The sequence below is a fragment of the Aricia agestis genome, chromosome Z (assembly GCF_905147365.1).
Source record: "Aricia agestis chromosome Z, ilAriAges1.1, whole genome shotgun sequence".
NCBI classification, from domain to species: Eukaryota; Metazoa; Arthropoda; class Insecta; order Lepidoptera; family Lycaenidae; genus Aricia; species Aricia agestis.
In genome coordinates this window covers 38,038,903-38,053,577 of record NC_056428.1, presented here as the reverse complement: position 1 = coordinate 38,053,577, position 14,675 = coordinate 38,038,903, and the positions used below count along the sequence as shown (strand labels likewise).

At 35.5% G+C, this 14,675-nt stretch overlaps 1 protein-coding gene across 1 annotated transcript in view; it reads right to left on the bottom strand.

The window, feature by feature from the left end:
• LOC121739432 (proton-coupled amino acid transporter-like protein CG1139) overlaps nt 1–13,853 on the bottom strand; it is a 70,372-nt gene extending 56,519 nt beyond the window's left edge. The window contains exon 1 of the mRNA XM_042131912.1: nt 13,699–13,853. Coding sequence (XP_041987846.1) covers nt 13,699–13,767 — 69 coding nt within the window. The 5' untranslated portion in view covers nt 13,768–13,853. The remainder of the gene's footprint in view (nt 1–13,698) is intronic.
• Between the last annotated feature and the right edge of the window lie 822 nt (nt 13,854–14,675).

The following is a 14,675-nucleotide window of genomic DNA, read 5'->3' as shown; positions in this document are numbered from 1 at the left end:
TTGAAAAGGTTATTACATAAAATCGATAACATTGTTGAAGTAAAACACGATCTATAGCGTGAACACACCATGATCCATGGCGAAAGAGAATTGTATTTTATGTGTGAAACATAGGTACTCAAATATAATAACAGGTCGACCATATCTGCATATACATAATACAAAAATGTATACAGTATTTAATCATAATTATATAATATAATTAAATGTAAAGTGAAGTTTATGCACTAAGCCTTGATGCATTGTTTTGCTCTCTGTCTGAAATCACTCTTATGTCGTTTTGCGCATAAGGTCCGTGTTTTCTCAAAATAAACTTTACAGGGGAGCGTTTGAAGAAAAACATTTTCAAAGATTTTACATTACCTATCATTAAAAAAACACTAGTGATACCAAACATTTTCGCACGTAATCTGAGTTTTGAATAGTTCTGGTAATTGTACACTTCTACACTCTTAAGGGTTGATTCAGACCGCAAAGCGACGCGTAGATGCATTTCTTTTATATAGATTTGACAGATTCGCAAGACGTCTCGCAATTGAAATCTGTGAAATCCATACAAAATGCCGCGCCTCGCCTCGCCTCGCCTCGTCGCGTTGCGGTCTGAATTAAGGGGTCTATTCTGAATCAACCTGTACTTATATCGTTTTACTGTGGTAAATGAATGACGAGTAGCGTGACGGAGTGATTAGCGTGAAGTGATTGTTCTGACGTTACTCCTAGCGGTCAATTATCAAGGTTTTCAATGCTTTATTGTACGGACAGCAAAACAAAATAGTACCATATGAGAAAATTTAATCAAGCCTAAACGTGCCAAAGCATGGCCATAATATATAAGTATTTTTTAATATAACTTATAAAGTGAGTTAAAAAAATAATTTGTAAACTAAGTATTTACAAATAAAGCTGGTGAATTTAAAATTCAATAACGTAATATTATTTCACAGGACAATGTTAATATTAAAACATTGGTGACATACCACAAAAACTGCGAATAACTCTTCGTTTACATTACATGTTTTGTTAAACATAATATAATTTCACACTACATATAAATTTATATTACAGAAAAGGAATTTCCGTTTTCCGGTCCATGAGTTATCTCCAGACTGATTTTCCTAAACGTGACCTTCATTGGAATACTTAGTTCACTTTGACTTCCACCTGAATACTTATTTAAGATATTAGGCTTCCTTCTGATTTATTTATAGAGGAAAAGTTTAATTACATATCGACAAAGATTATTATGATTGTGAAGAATGTTTAGAATATTAATATATATACCAATGCTATAATTAGAAAATTGTTTGTTTACCTTAGATTTTGATGACATTTGTCACACATATAGAGGTATATACAGTGTGTAACAAAAATAAGTGATAATACTTTAGGGTGTGTACGTGTTCCTTGTAGAGAGCTCACTGTGAAAATAGCAGCTCTGAAAGACGAAAATTTTTTTTCACTTTTGTATGGGCAAGGGCCCGAGCGTCACGAGTTTCCCCATACAAATGTGAAAAAATTTTTTAGGCTTTCAGCGCTGCTACTATGACAGTGACCTCTTTACAAGGAACACGTATACACCCTAAAGTATTATCACTTATTTTTGCTACACCCTGTATATACGGACAATTAATGAATGCTAATTTTTATTGCAAAATGTTCAGTATCCACGCGTACTGTGTCGATGGCGATCTTAATAAATAGAAATAATAGTTTTAGGCTACAATTTAAAATCATTACAAACTAGGTGACGTCCGGAACTCCGATGCGCAAAAATTCGTCTATCTCACTTTAACCGTATGTTTTCTGGGTTAAAAAGTATGCTATGTCCTAACCCGGGACTTAAAGTATCTCCAAACAGCAAAATCGGTTCAGTGGTTTGGGCGTGAAGAGGTAACAGACATACACTTTTTGCATTTTTATAATACTAGCTGTCCCGGTGAACTTCGTGTCATTTTAAAACCTTCCCTGGACTTCTACGAATATTTTAAGACTAAAATTAGCCCCATCCGTTCGAATTTTAGCGTTACCAGAGACCAGCCATACATATTATGTATATTTATTACTCTATGGCGTTACTAACACAATTGAAAATTATTTTTTAAATATATAGATTAAGTATGGATATACAGTCAGTTCAAAGTTATTTTTTCCTGATAGGACTTCTGTCCCAAAGCTATAAGGATCATCTTTCTAAGAAACTGAGGAACAATATACTTATAATATTTTTTTACTAGTAGACTTTCGCGCAGTGAAAAAGACTTAAACGGGATACCATTGTTTTTCCATAGAAAAAATTTAACAACTTTCTAATTTTGCAAGAATTCTCTAATTGTAATTTCTAATTATAAAACAAGGCAATATTCTAGATTTGTAACCATAGTTAAGTCGGACCATAATAGTTAAGTGCCTAGTTATTCAGTCAACTGCTATGTAGGTTGCAACTTATTATAAAACCTTGAATGTTAATACACGAATAATATTTAATTAAGAATAATATTTTTAACTGAGATACCTATTAATTTTAATTAAGCAAGTAGCTAAAGATATTAAAATATTTTTTGTTTTTGCTTTTTTAACTCAATATGGGAAAATGTTGGTTTGGGCATGGATGTTTGTAATGAAATGAAATGAAATATTTTTCATTTTGTCTTCAATTTATGCGTCTGTAGCTACACCATTTTTCTATAAAATTATGTATATACTAGCGATCCGCCCCGGTGTCGCACGGTTATAAAATATATAGCCACTGAAAAAATGATTAAAATCGATAGCCGATCCGATCCTTCCTTCGATCCTTCACGTGGTCCACTTCTTATCTGTGCCAAATAACATAAAAATTACTCCAGTAGTTCGCGAGAAAGAAATGGGCTATTTAACACTGAAATATTTTTTCAAAGCGGACCAGTAGTTCCTGAGATTAGCGCGTTCAAGTTAGCCCTTTCAAATAATTTTCCCCGTTTTTTTCCACATTTTCCTCTATTTCTTCACTCCTATTAGTCTTAGCGTGATAAAATATAGCTTATAGCCTTCCTCGATAAATGCGCTATCTAACACTAAATGAATCATCAAAATCCGTTGCGTAGTTTTAAAGATTAAGATGAAAAGAGAAAGGAAACTATGTAGGTAAAACTTGTGAGAAATATAATTAATTAATAGCCACACTCAGGAGTTTTTTTCGTGAAACTTTTTTATATGGTTTTTCTGTCATATAGGTTACGTTATACCTTATACCAGGGGTTCCCAAACTGTGCGCCGTGGCGCCCTGGTGCGCCGTGGAAAGGCAAAAGGGGCGCCGCGACGTCGTGAGTCGATCCTCCATCATTTTCTATATTCCATAACCACAAATATTATAAAATAAAATTATCGTAATATTATGAATAATATAAAGCAGGCAGATGATTGTCAAAATATTAACTATAATCATTAAAGGTGTTTATGTATCTTTTTGTAATAGCTAGCTCTAGGTAGAGAAGGACGCCATGACAAAACATTGACTTGTAAGTGCGCCGCAGGCTGAAAAAGATTAGGAACCCCTGCCTTATATTACTGTAAGTAAAAACGTTTTTGCTGGGACTACATTTTTCGCTAGGTAAATATTGTTAACGTTATATTTTATTGGAAAGATCGTCAGGATCGGTTGCTTACACTTTACTACTTTGATTACTAACATAATATAAGCGAGTCGATAATAATTAAAAGACTTACAACACTACAGCGAGCAAAAACTATTTAATTTCGCCATCCAAGGGTAGACCTTTACCTTTTTAGGGTTCCATAGCCAAATGGCAAAAAACGGAACCCTTATAGATTCGTCGTGTCTGTCTGTCTGTCTGTCTGTATGTCTGTCTGTCTGTCCGTCCGTATGTCACAGCCACTTTTCTCCGAAACTATAAGAGCTATACTATTGAAACTTGGTAAGTGGATGTAGTCTGTGAACCGCAACAAAAATGGAAAATATAAGAAAAATTTTAGGGGTCCCCATAGGTACAACTGCATAGCTAGCACAAGCACGTAGACAAACGAAAGAAACTAAATTTTGACAGTTTTACCGGAAAAACACTGAAGAAAAAGTATATCTTCCGATATCTTCCGCTTTTGAAAATCTATAAGTCAAGCATGACGAACCGCTTATGACATTTAGTTTCTTGATTCTTTTTTTATTTTTATTATGGCACTCAGGCGCGGTCGCAGCCTGAAATTTTGGGGGGGTTTTTTATCTGCGCCCTCAGACGTTTCTGGGTTCACAGCAGCTGTCTAAGGTCGGACGAAGTGGTGACTAGGGGATAGCTAGATATTTCCTTTTATTATTTAGCAAGATTTTGAGATTTTTCAATTTTACCCTAGATTTTGGGGGTGGTCATGTCCCCTGTGACCCCCCCCCCTTCGGACCGCGCCTGATGGCACTTGGCTATAAAACCATGGCTAGTGTCGAGTAAATGGCAGCAAATTAAAAAAAATCGATGTATAGCAACCCTGTCTATAGCAGGAATTATAGTTTTGATCTACAAACTACGAATAATAAAGTTACTTAGTTTTTATTTTTCGTATTTCGTAGATCAAAACTATAATTCCGGCTATAGACAGGGTTGCTGCACGTCGATTTTTTGAATTTGCCGCCATTTACTCGACACTGGCCATGGTTTTATAGCCGAGGTGCCATAATTAAAAAAAAGAACCAAGACACTAAATGTCAAAAAAAAATTGCCGTTGCTTTGATGGTTGCTATGGAAAGAGTTTCTTGTCTTTGTCCACTGAAACTCAAGTCGATGGGTGGTGCCATGCTCGGGAATAAGATATGTAGACATGGGAAAGAAACTGCCATTACTTTCTTCCGAAGAATCGACTGGGAAACCCCGTGCTAGCTACGCTGGACCAAAAAAAATTTTTTTTCATCTAACCGTTGCGTGTGGGGTATCTATGGATAGGTCTTCAAAAATCATATTTAGGTTTCTAATATCATTTTCTTCTAACCTGGATAGTTTGCGAGAGAGATTCTTCCAAAGTGGTAAAATGTGTGTCCCCCCCTCTAACTTCTAAAGTAGGGGCATGATAATTCAAAAAAGAATATATGATATACACTACTATAAAAACTAACAACGAAAATTGGTTTGATCATAAAAAGTAAACCTTAATTTAACTTTCATTAAATCAACTGAAATCTATACTTAATATTATAATTCTGCAGAGTTTGTTAGTTAGTTTGTTTGTTTCTTTGTTTGAACGCGCTAATCTCAGGAACTATCCGATTTGAAAAATTCTTTCAGTGTTAAATAGCCCATTTATCGAGAAAGGCTATAAGCTATATTTTATCACGTTAAGACTAATAGGAGCGAAAAATTAGTGGAAAATGTGGAAAAAACGGGGGAAATTATATGAAAGGGTTTATTTGAACGCGCTAATCTCAGGAACTACTGGTCTGATTTGAAAAATTCTTTCAGTTTTAGATAGCCCATTGATCGAGAAAGGCTATAGGCTATATTTTATCACGCTAAGACTAATAGGAGCGAAGAAATAGTGGAAAATATGGAAAAAAAACGGGGGAAATTATATGAAAGGGTTTATTTGAACGCGCTAATCTCAGGAACTACTGGTCTGATTTGAAAAATTCTTTCAGTGTTTGATAGCCCATTGATCGAGAAAGGCTATAGGCTATATTTTATTATGCTAAGACTAATAGGAGCGAAGAAATAGTGGAAAATGTGGAAAAAAACGGGGGAAATTATATGAAAGGGTTTATTTGAACGCGCTAATCTCAGGAACTACTGGTCTGATTTGAAAAATTCTTTCAGTGTTAGATAGCCTATTTATCGACGAAGGCTATAAGATATATTTTATTATTCTACAACTAATAGGAGTGAAGAAATAGAGGAAAATGTGGAAAAAACGGGGGAAATTATATGAAATTGCTTATCTTAATATTCTTAAGAACTACTGGAGCAATTTTTAAGTTATTTGGCAAACATGAAGAATAGACCACGTTAACATAGGCTATTTTTTGCGGAAAAATGTACGGTCGCGTGAAATTCCTAAATTACGCAAGCGAAGCCGTGCGGAACATCTATATATATTAAAATCGTAGGAAAGTCAATGCTGTACATTGAATATTTTTGTACAATAAATAATACTTGGCACGTGATCTACTATACTAACGCGGACGAAGTCGCGGGCCACAGCTAGTATAAAAATAAATCGAAAACCTTTTAATTTCATAAAAATAATTTTATTGCTGCTGCGGAACCCTTCATGGGCGAGTCCAACTCGCACTTGGCCGGTTTTTTGTTAATTGTTACTACCTTGACATCTCTGAACCCTTTGAGCCCTTGAAAATGTAAGGTTCTTTTTTGTATAGGGGCAAAATGAGAGAAAATCAAGGCGTTTTATGCAATTAGTTTTCTTACGGAAGAACAGTATGCGACGTAAATTCAAAATTGTAGGTACGCAATAATTGAGATTTAAAATTCCCTTTTTCCCCAAAATTCTCAAAAACTACTGAATAGAGTTTGATGAAACCTGTAGTATTCCCGTAAACCCGAAAAAAAACCTCTAATTGACAATGCGATATGTATGATACCTACAGGCTACATCACAAGTTGCTCCATGTTTTGCGACCTAACGGTACTCCTCGCGTATTGCTCATACGGTACACCACATAAAATACTAATATATTACCCAGAGATAGCTTAATCTCTGAACTGCGCAATGCCTAAAGAGATTTTTGTACATTTTAGCACGATTAAAATACCTTTTTTATTTATTTTTTTATTCAGTTCAGTGCAACAAAGATGGCGATGAGAAGGGAGATAGCGTGATGATGTTAATAATTTGCAATTTAGCTTCGAAGAATTTCCTCTGCTACTTTTAAATGCTCTTTAAATGTAATTTTCAGCAGCTGCATTGGCAAACATTTGATCTGATGATGGAAAAATCCTCATGACTTTATGAGCACGTGCGTCATATCATTTTGCATCAATGGACTATCACATTTGTTACTGTTCTTGGCAGGCGAGTTGTTTCAATCCGCAATAAATAACTTTTCACTTTCAAATATAGAAATGTTGAATTTTCAAATATGTGTACGGTATTTTGCGATATAACTTTATATTCCCGTTGTTTCTATCCTATTTGCTAAAAAGATACAAAATAATAAAAAAAAACTATCCCCAATCCCCTACCCTATTCCCTTCCCTACCCTCCTCTATTCCCTTCCCATCCCTACCCTCCCCTATTACCCTATTCCCTCTTAAAAGGCCGGCAACGCACCTGCGAGTGTCCATGGGCGACGGAAGTTGCTTTCCATCAGGTGACCCGTTTGCTCGTTTGCCTCCTTATTTCATAAAAAAAAAACTTGGTAACTAGTTGGTACTAACTTTTGGAGTTTTGACCAATCAGAACACGTTTGACTGTTTTAAGAATTTTATAATATGAATACCGTTTTATAACATGGAAAACTAACTAGACAGAGTGTAACGAAGCAGCTTTAAGTGGAATAGGAGTACCGGTTTAATAATAAACAACAAAAACAATAAGAATGGATTCGTCAAGTCGAGCCTATGGTTGGCATTTCGGCGAGTAAATTGCAGCCGCATACGGCAAACAAACTCGTTTTGTTTACTGGTTTTTGCCGGGGCTGTAGACGAAATGCGAAAATGAGGTGGCTTGCAAAAAACATCAAAATTTTCTCAGCCGCCTCGAGTCAGGTTTACTTTAATTGCAAATCGCTTTATTGCATTAACATCGGCTTTAACATATAATTACGTATCGTTGATATAGCGTATTGCTTCAACAAATTAGCGGCTTGCGCAATTCATGATCATAAACTTTGAATTCGCCAGATAATTTCTAGAATAAAACGCGGCATTCCGCTGGCTATAAATCGTATTAAAAATTCGGTAGCTAAATTCGTCGATTACTTAACAGCACTACCTAATTCCGGAAAGAATTTAAATGCAATGCATTTAGGTTTAAGCTGAAAGTTTCGATGTTATGCGGCCTCTAAGGCTGCGTTTCCACCAGAGATGTGTTGCGTGGAATATGTTTTTGAGAACCAATAGAATCGCTTCATTGACGTGAGCTTACCATGACATCGCTCAAGCTCAGCGCGGGCGGCGATGCTATTAATAAAATAAAAAATAAAAAAACCTTTATTCCTTACAAATTTACAATTTTTAGGTTAACGTTACACATACGTTACACGGCGATGCTATTAAGGATCTTATAAACACATTCCTCGACGCAACACACCTCTGGTGGAAACGCAGCCTAATGTTATTGTAATGTACAAAATATACAGTTGATTACGTCCACGTGTTGTAACGGAACGTTACCTACACTTGATTGTTATTATATTTTACTTATTTTACTAAATTATATTTTTAATAATTCATTATATTTTATTTATAAAAGGTATATGTTTAGTTGTAAAGAACAACTAATATTCGATTAGCCTTGGCCAAATTCTGTTCTGAAAAGAAACAATAATTTGAAATTAAGAATTGTAATAATTCATTTATTTTTATTTGAAAGATTGGTTCTGAGCACGGACGTATATTTTTTTTACGTCCGTGGTTCTGAGGTTTTCTGCTTTGATTTGCGGAGATGAAAAGAAAAACGACTCGAGGCCTGTTTCTAATGCCTAAATAAATAATTTTATTTATTAATGTACGCATATTTTGCTACATTAACTGTCTAATAGTTCATATTTAATCTAGTTGAGATAATTTAATTGGAGAAATCCCCGTCTTAGGGTAAGTTTTGTTAGCACACATTTAGTTAGTACTATTTTATAACAAACCTCTTGTATATACATTTCTAAATTGTATTTAACTTGTATTAATTAAGATTTAATTTTAATAACTTGTTTTGAATTGGAAAAATATAACATTTTTCTAATAGATGGAATTAGATTACTTATAGGAATTTATGTAATTAAGTTTTTTTTATGTAAGAACTTATGATTTCCTGACGGTCTACCACGGCAATACCGCTACCGCTGTAGGTAGAGAGCGCTCTTCTCGGGCACCGTGGATAGGCCGCCAGACGCTTGCGGGGAAAGTGTACTTTCCAGGGATCACCGCTCCGCATTTGTTTGACTTCGTCGGCGGTCGCACGCTCCTTCCTGGTCAACTTCAATTCAACGCTGCGGCTGTGAGGAAGCAGTACCTCCAGCGTCCGGGCTTCACACGAATATTCCAGGAGAGTAGCCCTACGGTCCATAAGTGACGAGTAGGCACTTTACCACGACCTTATAAATTTTGTGTCTCACCTACCGGGCATGTTTAATTTGTTTTTTTTTTTTAATACATTTAATTGTTATCTGGACACCGAATTTTATTAACCCTGTAACGGTAGGTGTTACAGTGTGGAGAACATATTATTATTATTTACTTGCCCATGATTGACCTTAACAATGCGCTCTAATCATGTTCATCCATCGTGGGCCAACGTGAACAGCCTTCACACTAGGTAGTGCAAAAGTGAATGTTGTTTACATAGCTTGGAGTGGCTTTATCGCGTCCAGATGACAGACAACATACAATGCTCAAAACAAGCACTCAACAGGTAAACACTTGAGACAGGGACGCGGTGACAACAATTAGTAAACAGATCGAAGCCATAGGCAGATAGGTTTTCAATAACTAATTAATCACTATATGTAACTACTAACTACCAATACTAAAAAACAAAGACTAAAGAAGAAAAAAAAACTACCAAGACTACCTACTACTAGTAGATACTAATTAGTAACGTAAGTACTAAGTAGCGGTAACATCCTTTGTGGCCTTGACGTCATCACAATACTTAATGAGTACAACAAAATTAACCAACTAACTATGATTAATAATTGTGACAAGTACACATAATATGGGCTTAACTTAGTAAAACTCACTTAACTCACTTAACAGAGGTCAGACGGTTGACTGAAACAGAAGCTGCTGACTATAAAACCAATTAAAAAAGTTACATTGTAAATTTGATTTTCCAAAAAAGAACAATTTTCCACTTTTTTAGTAAAAAGTGATGGCCCCGTGCGAGGTTTTTAGTTTTTACGCCGGTTCTTCTCGCCAGGTTTATATTTAGTTCCAGAACCGGTGGTAGGCAACACAAATGTAGGACTTTCCGAAAGTATTTGATTCAAATTTATTCAAAATAAAACAATTTTTTTTTAAGTTTTCGCTATTGCAAGTCGATTACAGTTCCGTTGACAAGAGCTTAGCTACTATCCAAGCCCATATAGCTCTGAATGAAAATTCAGCCTAATAATAATAGTTTTCTTCCCTTTTTACAATCAAACAAAATACCAAGAAGACGCATACCGAGTATAGACAATATTCCACAAACTTCCGTGGGTATGAAGCAACTGGAAGCAACACAGGTGTTCGGACGACAAGGCCGCGACATTTGTTCCGGCGCCTGTGGCGAAATGTGGGTAGATATTAAACTTGTCTTTGACATTTCTCCCCTGAATCTATTAAAAAATGTACTTTAATTCCAACAGTTTTAACAACAATACGTGGGAGAGCCATGCTTCGGCACGAATGGGCCGGCTCGACCGTCATCGACCGAAATACCACGTTCGCACAGAAGACCGGCGTGAAACAGCGCTTGCGCTGTGTTTCACCGAGTGAGCGAGTTTACTGGAGGCCCAATCCCCTACCCTATTCCTTTCCCTACCCTCCCCTATTCCATCCCTACCCTCCCAGCTCCCTTATTACCCTATTCCATCTAAAAAGGCCGGCAACGCACCTGCAGCTCTGATATAAGACAGATATAATATTATAAATCTTTAGTAGGACCAGTGTCTCCACTGGCTGGTTCTTTGGAGTAACGCCCTAGCTCGTAATAGTTTCGGATGACGAAATAAAGTAGGGAATTTGAATGATGATCTCTAAAATCTAAGAGCTTAGATGTAAGGATAGGAATGCAGTTAAAGAAACCCGACGCCGCCCGCTGGTCAGACTGTCTGTCGGTGTTCATTGGAAATTAGAATGTTGGTATTATACAGGGTGTAACAAAAATAAGTGATAATATTTTAGGGTGTGTACGCGTTCCTTGTAGAGAGTTCACTGTGAAAGTAGCAGCGCTGAAAGACCAAAATTTTTTTTTCACTTTTGTATGGGGAAACTCGTGACGCTCGGGCCCTTGCCTATACAAAAGTGAAAAAAAAATCCTCTCTCAGCGCTACTACTTTCACAGTGAACTCTCTACAAAGAACACGTACACACCCTAAAGTATTATCACTTATTTTTGTTACACACTGTATAATTGTAGGTTTTCAGGATTATCGTAAATATACTTACTACATTAATTATTATTCCACAAATTTCATTTTCCAGTATGAGACGTATTATAGGTCTAACAGAATCTGATGGGAAAAAGTGAGAAAAGAAATTGACTCTAGCAATACTGGGGTAATTGGAATAAAACATTTTGATCCTTTTTTTCCTTTAGCGGCTGATTCTGTGTTGACTCGTGAGTCGTGACACATGTACTTAAATATAAAAATTTATCCAATGATCGAGGATATTTTTTGAAAATTTGCCATCCTGAATCCTGATCCTGGTAGACCTATATTTACTTAATTTTGCCAGCAGCACAGCTGTAGAAAAACTAGTGATATATTCTGTAAAATAAATTTTAAGTTGATGAAATTGAACTTTTCTTATGAAATTTTTATCTGCTTTTGCAAATTTTCTTATTAATTTCATTAATATTCATTATCATTCATTCACCATCTAATAATAATTATAATTACAACCATTTGACCCCGACCTGCGCCCTACTAATGTTTTTTTTTTCTCTCGTACTTGAACATTCTTCGCCAATGTCAAATCGATGGTGCAATGGATTAAAAATATCATTAAAGCAAAAAATGTTTGAGACCAGAGCCTGTAGAAAAAAACTATTTTTATAACTATTTTTGTTAGTTTTTAATGATTTTAAGTTATCGCTTTAAATACTCCTGACACCATCTATTATTTGAATAAGTAGGTACTTATTATTTTTAGACTTTTTTAATTTTTTATAGATTTTTCTATACGATACAAAATTTTATAACACCGTGGAATCCTATATTCCATCTGGTTAATCAAATACTTATTTTTTTTGGGATCATCGATGTCCGTCCGTCTGTCTGTGTGTCTTCAGGCTGTTGAGTTACAGCCTGAAGACACACATAGAAGCGCTATAGCTAGACTTCTAAAATTTTCACAGATTGTGTAAGTACCTATATATGTTGCCGTTATAACAACAAACACTAAAAACAAAATAAATTCAATATTTAACGGGGGCTCGTACAACAAACGTGATTTTTTTTTCTATTTTTTGTTCTATACTTATCAATAACAAATACAACTGAGTAATTCATGAATTACTCAGTTGTATTTGTACTTTAATCATTGATACTAAAATTTAAATAAATTAAATAATTAAGGGGGTCTCCCATACGAAAAACACAATTTTCAGTCTATTTTTGCTCCATGGTGGTACGGAACCCTTCGTGCGCGAGTCTAACTTGCACTTGGCCGATTTTTTCAGACACAGAACTTACCTACCTGAAAAAACCTTTTATGGAATAAGATTCCTATCCTAATTACTTTGTTTATCTCATGTGCTCGTATGTGATAACTGATAAACAATAACTAAGTAAGTATAGGGTTAATTTTCATTTAAAATTTAAAATGATTTTTTAAAGGTGCTTTGTGTGATTTAAAGATGCTTAGTCTACTATTGTCATCTACTGTAGATTTATATTAATTCCTAAGATTTATGACGATATATCTTAGGTCTTCAGGTTGAGTGGCTGAGATTTAAGAGTGTAATAATATTATGATTTATGGTAAGATGCTGAAAGTTTGAAGAAAATTTTCTAACGTTTTCTTAAACAATCTTGTCGAGCGTTACAATTTTTTAGGAACAAACATTTATTTTTACTTTTGTTTATCATCTATTTAAACATAGCGACAACAATTTGGACAGTTCGGACCAAATTTTTTCGCTGATCTTGAAAGTATTATTTACATAAAAATGTTGGATGTGGTCCAGAAAAGATTACGCTCCGAACGGATTGAGCAAATAACGAGAATGACGCGTATTCCTAACTAGTGCAAGAATTCAGTAGGATACATTCATTACGTAGGACATTCTGAAAAATTCCAAACTCTTACGAAACAGATTAATAATTTTAGTTAAGAATTAATGATGATTTTTTTTCAACTTCTTCTTTCTTTCGTAACTTAAGCAACATATTAAATGTTTGTCAAATGTTTCGACACATTTGGGAAAGCTTAAAATTAGAACCAATTTTTTTGTTAAAATATACCCACTTTCCGTACGATCAAACTGTCCAATGCGTGAATTATATTTATGGATTATGTTAAATCAGATTTCAGAGTTTATTTCGGGAAAGCGCAGAAGTTTGGGTCGTTGGACATTTGGACAGCGATATTATAAAACGATCTCGATATTGACATTGCATTTGGGCACCGTTATTCGTATGGTTTATTTATGTCTGACCATGAGACGGGGCAAACGCTCGCGCGCGTGTTTTCGAATCGCCCAGCTCAAAATATCATTGCTTACATTATATAAACAAAAAATATACACTTCGCAAGGAAATACTAGCTCAGCGTAAAAGCACGTGTGGGGGAGAATTTCACTTTTGAAATTCGAATTTTCTAGGATTGACAAAAATGGACCTACCTTTTTATTCTGTCGGGCGGGGGTCAGGCCCACCTGGGACCCCATCTCGGCGAGTATGTTTTTCGGCATTTTGCACAGAACACTCGTTTCATATGTACACTACGGGAGTAACGCGGTGCGCGGCGGGCGCGCAAATCTGAGAGCGACGGGCGGCGCGCGCGCACTTATAATGTTTGCGCGCGTGACGTCACCCGGCTAGCCTGCGCTCCTGCACCCCGATACATCCTACCGCCTACCGATATTCACGAAATGTAAAAATGAATTATAAATCGTTCTACAAAAAATAATTATTCTGCGAATTAATGCGAATTACTTAATTCCAATGGAAAACATCAATTACCATAATGATTAAAAATTTTAATAAGTAACCCTACCAATCATAATATTACTTAAGTACATCAAAATTATAAATTTGATAGTGTTTGTTTGTAACCTTACGCTCAAACTACTTCTTTGAATTTAATTTTTTTGAATTTGAAATTGAAAATGACCGAGAAAAAAACATAATGTTATAACATTACTTACTTAAATATGTTTGTATTATATTGACATGTTATATTCCCTAAGGAAAAAGTTCTCTAAATGTCTATCTCGGCTTCATTAATTCGATTATGAAAACATTGAGCTGCTGCTAGTGTTCACACACAATGTCCATTCTTAGTAATATGCACACTGTCTGTCTGTAGAGACATCACTTGACACTTCTTTACGTCCAAACCGGTGAACCGATTTTGTTGAAATTCGGTTTAGAAATACATATAATAAGAGCATAGGATACTTTTTATCCCGGAAGAATGGAAAAATGTACGGTTCCCTGCGACAAACGCAACCGAGTTGCGGGTGTCATCTAGTTATGAATAATTTATACTTATGCCGCGGCCGCACCTGCGTCTATCGTACGAAGCTTCGTGCTATGTAGATGATACCATTGGACGATACACGCAGATCGTCCAATGTTATCGTTTTAATCACTCTAT